General features: G+C 21.0%; 2 protein-coding genes across 2 annotated transcripts; both read right to left on the bottom strand.

Annotated features, from left to right (window-relative positions):
* Window positions 1–20: 20 nt before the first annotated feature.
* On the bottom strand, window positions 21–1,713 carry SRAE_2000298900 (Potassium channel subfamily K member 18; the record flags this gene model as incomplete). The annotated part of the gene is made up of 5 exons (XM_024654128.1): window positions 21–455; window positions 543–607; window positions 661–1,134; window positions 1,201–1,627; window positions 1,681–1,713. 5 exons carry the CDS (start codon window positions 1,711–1,713, stop codon window positions 21–23), a joined length of 1,434 nt encoding a protein of 477 aa, XP_024507531.1.
* Window positions 1,714–4,758: 3,045 nt separating this feature from the next.
* Window positions 4,759–14,646, bottom strand: SRAE_2000298800 (SH2 domain and PTB/PI domain and Pleckstrin homology-like domain and Tensin phosphotyrosine-binding domain and Tensin phosphatase, C2 domain-containing protein; the record flags this gene model as incomplete). The annotated part of the gene is made up of 10 exons (XM_024654127.1): window positions 4,759–5,636; window positions 5,736–6,089; window positions 8,542–8,615; window positions 8,912–9,084; window positions 9,136–9,252; window positions 9,309–9,461; window positions 9,598–11,471; window positions 12,317–13,376; window positions 14,421–14,465; window positions 14,572–14,646. The coding sequence occupies 10 exons, from the start codon at window positions 14,644–14,646 to the stop codon at window positions 4,759–4,761; spliced, it is 4,803 nt and encodes a 1,600-aa protein (XP_024507530.1).

Below are 14,646 nucleotides of genomic sequence, written 5' to 3'. Positions count from 1 at the left end.
TTTAAAAAAAAAATAAAATGTTAATCTTCATCAATGTCATGTATATCTTTATATGGATCTTCTTTTTTTTCAATTTCAACAGGTTGTACAGTGACTGATTCTTTAAATCGTACACTCATTGCTCTTCTATGATCTATTGAATCTGTTTTGAAACTACTTCTTAATTTTATAGGACCTAAACCTCCTAAACCAACTTTTTTAAAATGATTTGGTGATATAGGAGGTAATTGATGAAAAACTAGATCATTTCTTTTACCACCAATAATATTTGATTCAGGAAGATTATTTGAATTAATACTAACTGACATCATTGATTTTTCATCATCATCAACATATTTAGGGACATAGTTATCTTTAAGAAATAATGGTATCAACTCTGGTGGCCATACTCCTTCCATTATTGCATATCCTTGTGGTACTGCATCTAATTTTCCTTCTTTAACCAAAAGAGCATACTAAAATAATGTTTAAGATAAATAGATATATATAAATAAATTTGTTTTGGTATTTGATGAATAAAGACTAATAACAATATAACTTACATTAACAACTCCATCAATGTCAATGTTATCCCAAAGAGCATTTGGCCCCATACCAATATTTTGCCCTACAAAATATAATTTAAAAATAATAAAACAATAATTTTTTACAATTTCTTACCAATAGCTCCAAGTAACTCTTTTAACTGAATTTTTTCTGAACCAAACCATATTTGAACATTAGCCATATTAGTTAATTTTTTTCCAACAAAATAAAGTTTTCTTACATATAATGATCCAACATCAAGAGCTGTGGTACTTAAAGCTAATCCAACACTTATATAAACAACAATAATAGGGATATATAAAGGATTTTCTGGTATTAATTCACCATATTCAATGGCTGTAAAACAAAGAAATGAAAAATAGATACCATTCCAGAAGTCAAAACGATTTGTTAATTCAGAACAAATAAAAGATCCAATAAGTAAGTAAAAGACAACGAAATTAACCAATGATAATGCACTTATTGGTTGATATAAATCTTCTTCTACTTTATCAGATTGTAACTCATAATCTTCATTTTCATTATCTGTAAATTCTATAACACCATCTTTATGATAATCATTAATAGAATTTCTTCTACTTCTTTTTCCTTTATTTTTAAATAATTGTTTGATATATAATTTTATTCTTTTTTCTAAAATTTCTAAATACCTACCAAATGATGAAAATATGATAACGGTTATTGGAATTCCAATAAAACCATAAATAACAGCACAAATTCTTCCAGCCGTTGAATTTGGTTCTAATTTTCCATATCCTAATGTTGTAATAATACCAAAACTATAAAGAACTGAATTTAATAAATTCCATTGCATTCTTTCATCATGAGTTACAAGTAACTGTTGAACACATCTCTCAAAAATATCTTCAGCAGATGAATTAAAATCATACAGAAATCTTTCACGTTTTTCTAAAGTTTCTTTAATACATTTTAATTGATATTCTGTTATATTACTTTTATTTTCTTCAGCCAATTCTTTTTCTAAATAAAGAAATACAAATCCTCCAATTGCTGAGTAACCAATTAAAAATAAAATACATAAACAATTTGTTCCATATGTTTTCATATTTGATGGAAACCACTAGGTAATAAATATATTATTATAATAAAACATTTTTTATTAATAAAACTTACTTTTTTAAAAATTGCTGATAAAACTAAAAACATTATTTTGCTCAATAATCATTCACCCACATTAGAAATAATTTTTTTTTTATCTATGTAAAAAAAAATTTAACAAATTATATAATCTTAAAATTTAAAAATAAAAATTTATATATAAATTTTATTTATCCAATTTAAGAGAAAAAATATATCAAAATCTTTTATATAACTATAAATAGTTGTCATCAATGATAGCATATCAATGGATAGTGTAAAATTTAAGCTGTAAAAAGTTAACCAAGTGCCAAATGTAACAATTGTTGTATAAAACTTTTAACCTAATCTTTGTTTATGTAGATAGAAAAAAAAAGTTTTTAAGAAAAATTATTTAGTAGGAGAATATTTTATTAAATATGTTGATTTGGTATATTCTATATAAAATGAATTTTAAGTGTTTGAAGGAGATATATAAAAATAAATAGTTGTGATTTATAAAACGCATGGGATTCGATGATATGCGCATTTAGAAAAAAATTTTTTTAATGTTATGTAATACTTTGAATATTGCCTTTGGGAATTGAACAGTTTAATATAGAAAATACATATAAAAAAAAGTTACTTTTTTATTTTTAAATAATAGACATATTTTTATGTAAATATCATTTATTTGAATTATTCTTTGTTATTTTTTTAATTCAATATTTATTACATTGTTTAAAACAAAACTATTAAAATAATAATTGGTTAAGTTTATTAAGTAATAATTATAATTATTAAAATGTTCTTAAAAAGAAGTTTTAAAATTTTTAAAGGGTAATTATATTAAATAGAAAAAATATATTTTAATTAAAAGAAAAAATCTTTTATATTTATTCTTTTTTTCTATTGTATAAAATAAAATTTAATTGTTTCATCTAATGTACTCATTTGTAAATTTCTAATTTTCTTATCTTTTCATTATTAATTCTGTCTATTGTCTAGATTTTAGTTTATATACAAAGGCATTTTCTTTATATAAAATTTAATCTTTAATTTTTAGTAACATAAACTTTAAAAATTAAATTTGTAGTTTTTATCAATTATACTTTATCTTTTTGACATCTGTAATAAAATTAACAAAAAGTTTATTAGTATTGTTTTTTTTGTTGTTGTTTAATTTTATTATTTGTTTTAAATCTATTTATATGATAATATAAATTGTATATTAATATGAAATTTATTTTATAAGTGATTTGAGAAAAAAAAAAATAAAAATGAAAAATATTTCTTTGTTGAGTTAAAGTTCATTTTTGTTTAAAAAAGTACTAATTCATAAAAAAAATTTATGGTTATAAATATATTTAACATAAGTTTTTCATCCAACTGTAAAGATAAATCAACCAACAATTAATTTTGTTTTGATTTAAATAACTTAAAATTATTGTTGAAAACAAAAAAGAGATAAAAACACAAAAAAAAAGAATTACTCAATCAATATTTTTTCTTCCATAAAAAAAAGTAAACTTTTGATTTTTATAAAAAGAATTGTTTTTGTAAATTTATATATATTTTTTTTAAAAAGTAAAGATCAAGATCATTAAACATCATTTGTATCTTAAAAAAACAATGGCTATTTTTTTTCAATATAAGTAAAAAGTTAAAAACAATGAAATAAATTTTTTTTTACTCAATTCATTTTGTATTTTCAAGATTTTTATCTATACAATTGTATTGTTATAGTTATTTAGAAATTGTTTGTGGTAACTTGATAACATTTGATAGAAGATTTTATAATGACCAGTTTAAAACTTTTGTTACTTTAGTGTAAAATTGTGATAAATTATGTTGATATTTTAAATGAAATGTGATAAGTTACAATGAGAAAAATATGTTTAAATTATAAAAATTTTCCATCAAATTAATTAAATTTATTAAATAGACTTTTTATAAAAATTTAATTTATATATTAAATAAATTTTTTTTAACTTCAATTTATTATTTCAATTAAAGATAAATAATTTAACATTAAAAAAAGTATATTATTAATAGCCATTATTATTTTGAAAATAAGAAAGAGATATTGGAATATTATCATTTTATATGTTATGCTATTGAAAAACTTCTTTAATTATATCTCTTTAAAATTTCTAAATCAATTTTAAGTATATTGTTTTTATATTTAATATATAAAATTTTTTGATATATTATTATCACTCAATTAATCAAGATAATATTTAAAATATTCTGTTGATTAAATATAAACATATAATGATAAAACAATAGTAAAAACAACACTCTCACAACATATAAATAAAAATTGATTTTTTGTGAAAAGTATTTTATCAAAACAACTATTAAAAATGTTATAAAGTTAAAAAATGTAAACATTTTAAAATGATATATAATATATTGTTTTTAAAAAAAAAATATTAATTTTTTTTAAAACTATGTTTTAATATTTTTAATTACAACGATTAATCAAAAATAATTTATTTCTATTAAAATTGTTGTTGTAAATAAATTGACCATACATTTTAATATTAAATAATTAGTATATCTATTTTCAAAGACACTTAAATTAAATTTTATAAATGATTAATCTTTTGAAAGATACTATTAAATTAATTTTTACACATAAATAATACAAGTATAATATTATACTATGAAAGAATTTGATAAAGTAATAATTTAAAAATTTATTAACAATTTCTGGTATTTATATTTGACAACATTTTTAAAATTATTTTCATAACATATTAATGTTAAAAATTTAGTTGATAGTTAAGAAATTTTGATAACAAAAAAGATGATAAATTTTCATGATTTTATGATAACAGGAAAGATATTTTATAATTATAAAATATTTTGTTAGAAAAAAAAAATAATAATTAATAAATGATATTATTTTGTGTATTATTATGTGTCAATCAAAAATGTATCAATCTCATCTATATCATATATGTATATAGATAAATATCTTTTTTTTTTTGTAAACAAAAAATAGATAAATTATATATGTATCTTTTTTTTTTATTATTAGATTATATAATAAAATCTTTAAGGCATAAAATTAAAATAAAAAAAAAAAATTTCTTTTTATATCCATTGGTAATTCAGGTATATATTTAGTTAATATTTTTTTGGATTAGTTGCCATCATTACTTTGGTAATAAAATTGACTACAGCACTTGCTGGTTGTTCAGGATCTAATTCAGCAAATACATGACATTGATTGTCATATGAATTAGGATTCCTTGCTACAAAACCAAATATTTTTGCTGTTTGTACAAAATTTGTGGGATATTGAATTGTTTCTTTATTATGCCATAAACGATTTTCTGGATCAATTCCTGCATGTGATACTGTATTGACTGGATGGTGCCTTCGGAAGAATAGTGTTCGTGTATTATCAGTCAAAGTTATTCCTTGACTAGATACTTTAAAATGTACCGAAACAGTTTTAGTTAATGGATTTTTATGAAGTTTAAATGCTTCTGAGACACTACGTTTTAAAGCCTCTGGACCTGTTAAACTTTCTGTATCAAATGATCCAAGATAATTAACATTACATGCTGCACCTTGTTCTAGTAATGCTTGTGTTGCTGATACCTGTTCACAATTTGATGAAGGATCATATTCTGGTAGTAGTAATTTTGTTGGTAAGGCTAATGCTGTTATACTATGTTGATAAACTAAAGCAGCAAGTGTTCCAAAAATTGGTTCATTAATACAACCTTTTAATCGTACACCTTTAGATGATGGTTCAATAAGGAAATGTCTGACTAGTTCTGTACCATCAGTAACATTAATTCCAGCTGGTGGTGTTGCAACTTTTAATGCCAAACCAAATGCTCCAGGGAATGAATTTGAGTCACGAATCACAAAAGTTCCAGGTGGTTTATTTTTAAGCATATTTATAGCGTCCTCTCGACTAATTTTTGGTTTATACCAATATTTTGATGTATCTTTAACAAATATTGGATGATGACTGATTACTTCACCATTATCTAAAAATAAATATAAATATAAATAAATAGTATTAAAATAAATAATTTTTTTTTTATAATATATATATATATATTTTTTTTTATTATTAAAAATCATACTTTCATTTTCAATAATAACATTGAAATGTTTTATTCTTGATATTGTTTTTGGTGACATTGTCTCTGACATGTAGGAATAATATTCTTGTGCTTGTGAATGATGGAAACTAATAGAATTAATCTCCGAAATACCTTCATCTTTTTTATTATTATTTTTACATATATTTAAAGAGGAGGATGGAATATTATTGGAACGATTTAATGAATTGGAGGATGATGTTAATGATGTAGAAGATTTAAGAGAAGATTCAATATCATTGAAGTTACCCTCATCATCATTATCTTCAAATTCTTCCTTAGCTATAGGAGCACAAGAAGTTGTAGGTTTTTTATTTTGATAGTTATCCTTTTGTACTATTAATATAGGAATATTTGCCATTTTTTATATATATATAAATATTATTTTTTTTTTGAATGTAAAATATATTTACAAATAATAAAATAATCTAACAAGAGATAAAATTTATTAATATTAAAATAAATAAAATGTTATTAAAAGTTAAAACATATAAAATTTAAGTTTATCATTGTTAATATATATCGTAGGAATATAGTATGTTTTAAGACATATTGTCAGCTGGCAAAATGTAAAATGAAATAAACAGATATACATAAACTAAGATATGTGTTCTTGAAGCATTAATGCCGAAAAGCACAATAGCATATTTAATATATATTTATATATATATATATATATTATTGTGAAGAATGTGATTTACTTATAATTGTAAGTAAGAAAGTTATTTGATATGAGAAGATTGATAAGTTTAATGATAAAGGTAATATATGATTAATGAGGCGACCTCAATAGTATAGAATAAAAATTTAATATAGTATTATTTGATAAAAATAATAAAAATAAATATAAATATTAAAATAAGTTAAGTGTTATTGTTTAATTATTTAAAATATATTAAAAATGTGACATTTTTATTATTTAAATAAAAAGGGTTAAAAACACCTTAAGAATAAATAAATATATATATGTCTAATTTTTATTTCCGTTCACTATAATATCAATCTTTTTCTTTAACACCCCAATAAATATATTAAAATATCTTGTTACACCTTATAATAATATTATGTTGATACAAGAAATATGCTAACAAATAGTATTAAGAAAAATGTACAAATTTTAAGAATACTCTTGAATTCCATTGTAATGGTATACTCATTTAACTTTAAATAGTTTAAGAATAATAATAAAAATTTCTTTTGTTATAAGTAAGTTGTAAGCATTACGAATTTTTAACTAACCAATTGTAAAAGCATAAGAATAGAAAAGGAAGTAGTACTTGAAAACAAAAGAAAATAAGAAATGAGAGAATATTTAGAAGATCAAAAAATATATTTAAATAACCTATGAATAATATATGAAAATGTATATAATAAACATCATAACAATATAAAATAATATTAAATTATTATTTACTACTCCTACATTATATTTCTTTAAATAAAATAATCTAAATTTTTTTTTTTTTTATTTTTGTTAAAACCTAACATTATAAAAAATTAATAGGGTCTAATAATATTTAAGTAAAGAAAAGATTACAAGATTACTTAAGTATTATAAAATTTTTAACCATTATATTAGTGGTATTTTGTGTAAATATAATTTATTAAATAAAATAATAAATATCAAGTTTGAATATTTGTTTATTTTATTTTAAATACTATCTGTTATTATAAATGTACTTAAGGATTATTATAAATATAATTGTTTAAAATAAAAAAAAACAGAAATTTTTATTATAAAAGTATAACACTACTTTGTACTAAATATTTTAGAACCAAAATTTTTTTTATTTATTTATTTTATATTACTTCAATGAAATAAATAATTTTAAGTTACCTTTAGAATATAATAAATAACTATTATTTATTTGATGAATCATGGTATATTGAGAATAAAAAAAAATATATTATTTTAGTATAGAATAATAGGTTAAATATTTTTTAAATTGCCATATATTTTTAATAGGTAATTGAATAAAATGAATATAATTATATAAAAAGTTATCTAAATATTTAAATTAAATTATAAAAATTTCTTTAAAATAAATATATATATATACATATATATATATAAATATGGTTGAAAGTTTTATAGTTTTAATTTTTAAATAAAAATAAAAAAGATTTCTTTTTTCCTTTTTATAACAATAACAACATTATCACTTATTTATAATATTTTCAATTCCCTTTAGTGTATTAAAAATAGTCTATAAAATGAAGGATTGGTTATTGTAAAAAGTTTAATAAAATAAATCAAAGTTGTTTAATATATTTTACTTAAAAGTCTAATTCTAATATTCTTATGTAAGTGTTAAAATTTAAAATACATTGTTATTTTAAAATAACAAAATATACATAATATTTAAAAGATGTCAAAAATAATGTATGAATGTATAATATTTTTATTTAAAATACTATAACATGTAAATAGTATAAATAGAAAAAAAAAAAGTTTGTAATATTGTTTAGAAAAGCTATTAAATTTGATATAATAAATCATAAAATAAAATATTGATGCATTTAAGGACAATAAAACAATACTATTTCTTATATGTATATATATATATATAAGAAAAATAAGTAGTCATTATAGAAAAAAAAAAAAGAAAAGAGATAATAAAAAAAAGATGATGAAGAAGGATTTTGAATAAAGAAAAAATAAGATTAATTAATTATCTATTATCTTTAGATGAAGATAAATTACAAATTATATTTTTTTTTTTTTCAAAAAATCATACACATGGTTTTAATTTATAATTTTTTTTTTTATTTTAACTTTAAAACTTACCAATTATTGATGTTGGTCTATTATAATTATAAGTAGAGCCATTTGAATAAACTTGAGATCTAAGGGATGGTGAACTAAAATCAAATTTACACAACATTGAAAATATTTTAATTATTTTTAATATATTTTTAAAATATATATATATATATATATAATATAATATAGTTAAATATAAAACATAACTATATATATATATATATATGTAGACAACAAATACCAATATCAAAAGAACCTTGAATAGTTTTAGTAATAAAATATATCTTTATAAAAAGGAAATATATCTATTCAATGGTTCATTAAATAATATATATGTTGTCCATTCTTTAAATAATTATAGAGAGAAAATATGTTTTAACAATTTATTACTTACCGATAAGTTAAACTTGTCATGTTATTTGTATCATTAAATCCTAAATTATGTCCATTAGTGTTGTATAGCAATGGATGATAGGGTAACGGTGTCTGACTTGTATTCACGGGAAATGCTGGAGTTTCAGAACGTTGTCCTGATACTGAACCTGCTATCAAGTTAGATGTATGATTCTAAAAAAAAAATAAATATTATTTAAAAAAAAAAAATCTATATATATATACCTCAAATAGATTTTTATTATAATCTTCTCTTCCTAATGTTGGAGTATTTACATTTGATCTTGAATTATAATTTTTAACCTGACTAGCCCTTGAATTTGGGCGTGAATTATTTGTTTCCTAAAAAGGTAGGAAAAAAAAATTGCGTTAAATAAATAAAATATTTTTAAACTTACAACTATAGATCGTAAATGAGAAAATTCTCCTTGTTCAATACTATTATTATCACTTTCGTCAGATGAATAATCAAATGGTTTTTGATTTGAATTTGTTTGTAATAAAGAACGTGAATTAATATTTTTTCTCTCCAGCTGATATGGTGATGGTTGCTATAATAGAAAAAGTTATTTTAAATTAATAAAGTATTATATATATATATAAAGACATAAAAGAAAATATAAAAATAGACAATTAATATTATACTACATATTTTATTTTATAGTTAAAATATTTTTAAAAACTTACATCTCTTACCAGTGTTAGTCTATTTCTTCCAATAATAGGACTTTTTGCCGGTGATCTACTTCTATCTCTAATTGGAGGTGGTGTTGGAGGTTTACCTTTTGGAGTATTAATATGATTTAATGTTGAAGATGGTCGTGAATTTCTACTTTGTGGTCTACTTCCATAATTTGATTCACCATATGATGTATATCTTGATGGTGTATTATTATTGTAAGTTGATTTTATTGATGAAAAATCATCAAAATATGGTGATTTTGTATTTTTAAGTCTTTCTTCCTCATATTTATAATCTTCTAATAAATCATTATGTCCCTGTCCTTCATATGTATATGATTCTTCATTTTTACCTCTACCAGTAATATTATTTGTATTTTTTAATTCATCTAATAAAATTTTTTCTGTCTTTTTTCTAAATGTTAAATCAGGCTGTGATTGTCTTTTAAATTTAAGTTGTTTTAATTTATTTTCTAACCATTTATCAGGACTTTCAGCATCATCTGTTGGATCATAACGATGATTTGAAAAAAGTTTTCTATTATTATGATTTGATATTATTGGTGAGGCAGCAACACTTTTACAATTTCTATATCTAAAATCATCATGTTTCATTTTTGGTGAACCAAAATTATCTATATGATTATCTGTTGTGGACATCTTCCATGATGGTATAGGTTTAGGTGTATAACAAGTTCTATTTGGTGGTGTTATTGTTGACTCAACTAAATAATCCATCTCATCTAATTCTTTTTTATTTAAATTTTGATTTAAATATTTATTATTTGACTCTGTATGATTATTTTTTTTATTTTTTAAAATAGATTTATTTACTCCAGTACCAGATAAATAATAATCAGGATCACATAATTCTTCCATTTCACTATTACATGTATCATCATTTAATGTTTTATAACTATTATATCGTTTTGGATTTGTTGTTGAAATTATTTTCATTGCTTGATCATGTACAATTGGTTGTTCAGGAATATTATTTTTTGAATAAGGATAATTTCCACTATTATATTGTAGTGTTGAAGAATTCATTGATGATGAATCTTCATATGGTATATCAATTGATCGATAAGTATTATTATAATTTCTTGATAAATCATTATTTATAGGTGTAGCAATATCAATTAAATCTCTAAAATCATGTGGTGTATAACTTCTTGGAACTGTTGATTGTGAACGTTTCTCAAAATTAAATCCACCATTAATATTAGCTAGTGCATCAATTTCTTCTTCCCATTTTGGTGGTTCAGGAACTCTTTCAACATCTGTACTTTTTAATCTGATATGTTTTAATTTTTCCTGTAATTCTGGTGTTTCTGGAACTTCTAAATCAATTTTTTCCATTGATAATCTTCTTTGTGATGGTGCTTTTTTTGGCATTGTAAAATGTTCATTTAATGCTTTAGCTGGTACATAACTAAAACATTTAGAATTTTTATCATAACGATCTTTACCAACAAGATCAGGTTCAAATGATGGTGTTTGCCTACCACCTGTTATAGAACCACCATTACATTGATTTATATCACCATTTCCATTATATGGTGAGGATGGTCTTGATACAGATTTTCTAACAGATGCTGGTAATGCGGAATGTTCTCTTGTTATATGATTTTCTTCTGGAATAGTTGACTTTCTACCAGCATCATCTTGATTTATAGAAGATTTATTAGGTTTTGGTGGAACATGAGGTGGTACTTTTGCCATATTTTTAGGACTATCACTTCCAATACCGGAATCAGTTCCATCAATAGGACTAGGTAATAAATTGTTACTATTGTTATTTGTAATTGTAATATTATTTTGAGTAATAGAAGATTTATTAATCTCAGAATATAATGGGTCAATTGATTGACTTCGATCGTCTTAAACAAAAATAAAAATTATATTTTATTTTTAAGATAAAATATAACAATAATGTATATTTCAATAACATTTCAAGCATCCAAAAATATATCTCTATCCCACTCGAAAAATTAAATTTCGTTTATATTATTGAAATTATATTTTAACAAAAAAAAAATTATAAATATATATATATATATTTCCACATAATCCATTAAAAAAACATTACTCTTCAAAAAATATTATTCTTATATAATATTATCAATAAAAAATTAGCTAAACAATTCTTTTTTATAAACAACTTAGTATAATTTATTAATTAAATTAATTATTTTAATGATTAAAATAAATATCTCCCTAATATCATTTTAACGGAACAGCTAAACATTTTCTCTACACTATAAATGCTTCTGGCAAAAGGAAGAAATATAGTTTATGATCAACAAGAATAAACTTACTACAAATGATAATACTATTTATAAAAAGTAAAATAAAACTGCAGACAGACTATTAGTAATGTTGGCCTATTCAAATATATATAATATATATATATAAAAATTTTTTCCCCTTTTTACAGATGATAAATATATAAATAATATAGAGATTTAAAGAATATATTTTGGTGAGGGAATAAATTTGTGTGAAATTAAAGTGGGGGCGAAAAATATAATATATATATATATTTATATTAGAGAAAGGCACTAAGAAAATTTCATTATCTATTGAGGAATGTGATTTTATTATTTGAGTTCGGAATTGTGGAAAGTTAAAATGTAATCATGTGGAATTATATATTGGTATATAGATAGAGATGAATAAGAGAAACGTGTATTTGATTATAATAAAAAAAAAAATATAAACATACCTTCAGGTCTGTCGAAATTTTCATATGAATCAGCCCTAGAAAATTCACTAAAACTTTGTTTTCTTCTATTTAAACTGTTATTACTATTTTCTTTATTATTTTTTTCTGTAAAACAAAATTCTAAATATGATTGATTATTAACAGATGAATCCATAAATGCAAAATCTAATTCTTCCTTGTAAAATCGAAGTTTATTATTTATTTCTTTAAAATCAATAGCACAAGTATTAAATTGACATTGAAGTAAAAGATTTCTTTCTTTTTTTTCATCACCATTTTCATTAATTTCAAAACATTTTAACAAAATATCTCCCCTTAATGATAAACCACCATCAATATTTATACATATTTCTTCTTTTGAAATAGTTTGATAAGAATTATACACAGGTTTCATTCTTTCATAAATTTTTATTAAAATATTATTTTTTGGTAATTTTTTTAATATAATTTGATTTAACATAATTGGTTGTTGATTAACTTTTGTATGACCTGATAATAAATTAGCAAAATATTTTATATATCTTTTATGTGATGGTTGACCATCACCACCAATATACTTTTCTGAGTATAATTGCATTGAGAAACGATCTCCAACATCATCATTACTAGAACATATTGAATTATAATGCATGTAAGCAGCAATGACAATTGAAGCCCGGGAACGCCATCCTTTACAATGAATAACAATAATATTATCATCTGATCCTTTAAGATGATTCTCAATTTGTTTACAAATAGAACATAAACGATCAAGTGGTGGTGCCAATTTATCAGGCCATCCAAATTCTAATACATTTGGATTTGATCTTCCAAGATCAGAACGTTTTTGTGATACATTAATAACTTTATATTTTTCACGATATTTTTTTTTAAATGACTCTGAAACTTCTTTTATTGATTGTCTATAAGATGAATCAGAACCATGTTTAGGGAATGTCCAAGCAAATATTCTTTTTGTTATTTCTGTTATCTCAACTCGATCATTAGGACCAGAGTAAGAAGCTGGTTCCATAATATTATTATCACTTGTTGGAAAAAATATTCTTTTTAAACTAGTGCTCTAAAAATATATAAATCTTATATAGTTTTGAAAAAAATAATAAACTTTTTTTTTTTTTTCTTTTATTTATATAAAATATTAACTTGAAAGTATTTTAATAAAATAATGATAATATATTAATAGCCGTTAACTACATAAAGGTTAATGGCTATTATTGTCATTTTAAAATGCTAATAATATCACTATAAATATTCCATATTACAGCCCCTAAAGTTAAATAGTTTAATATTATATTAAGAAAATGCTATAATAATATTGATAAAGAAGTTTAAACTGATCACATATAAATTATAATCTCTATAAAAATGAACAACAATTGGCAGTAATTATGTATAGAGACAAGGATTTTACTTTCAAGTTTCACTATAAAATATTAATAAATGAATAGACAAATATTATAAAAGTAATATAGAAAATTTTGTAGCGTTAAAATGTTTACTTTATAATATATAATTGAATTTACATATTTATTAACTTCAGGTAAGTGTATGAACATATAAGTATATGATTAGTATTCAATAATTTAAATGATACCGATAGAAGATTAATTTTTCTATCAATGAAATGAACATTATTATTAGTAGTAATAAAATACATAGAATAAACTGTAATGTCAACTTGATAAACTACAACGGCAATAATATGTATATTAAATTAAGTATAATGATTTTTTAGTTTAAATTATAGTACATCATTCTAACAATTATCTTTCCAATAAAATGGTGCTTCAAATCAATTAATAATATAGTTACATAAATATGTATACATATGTATCTTAAAAATTTTTTTGAAAAAATATTTTATCACATTTTAACAAATTATAATATAAAATTATTTAATTTCATATATAAAATTAAACTATACTATTATTTATCAAAAATTTTTATAAAAGACAAATTGTAATATTATTTTTTTTCTTATCAAAATCATGAATAATATTTTTAAAAATAAAAATATTTTGATTCTTTAAATTTACATATGAGAATAGTATTATATAACATATACATATTTTTTTTTTTTAAAATTCTATGTACAATAACTTACACGAAAATTTTTGTTTGTAGCAGGTGAACCAACATATGAATCGACCTAAAAAAAAATTTATTAAAAATATATTTTATAAGTATTTTAAGAAAAAAAAAGTTGTATATATTTTAATATTTTTTAATAGAAAGAATAAAAAAAAAATTCTCACCTCATTCATCTTTCCTCCTTTATTGGTGGTAGCTGGAGATAAACAAAAAAGACTTTTAGAAAGAAAATTAACCAT

This window comes from Strongyloides ratti (genome assembly GCF_001040885.1).
Source record: "Strongyloides ratti genome assembly S_ratti_ED321, chromosome : 2".
NCBI lineage: Eukaryota > Metazoa > Nematoda > Chromadorea > Rhabditida > Strongyloididae > Strongyloides > Strongyloides ratti.
The sequence above is the reverse complement of the archived record's forward strand: the minus strand, read 5'-3'. Positions and strand labels throughout refer to the sequence as shown.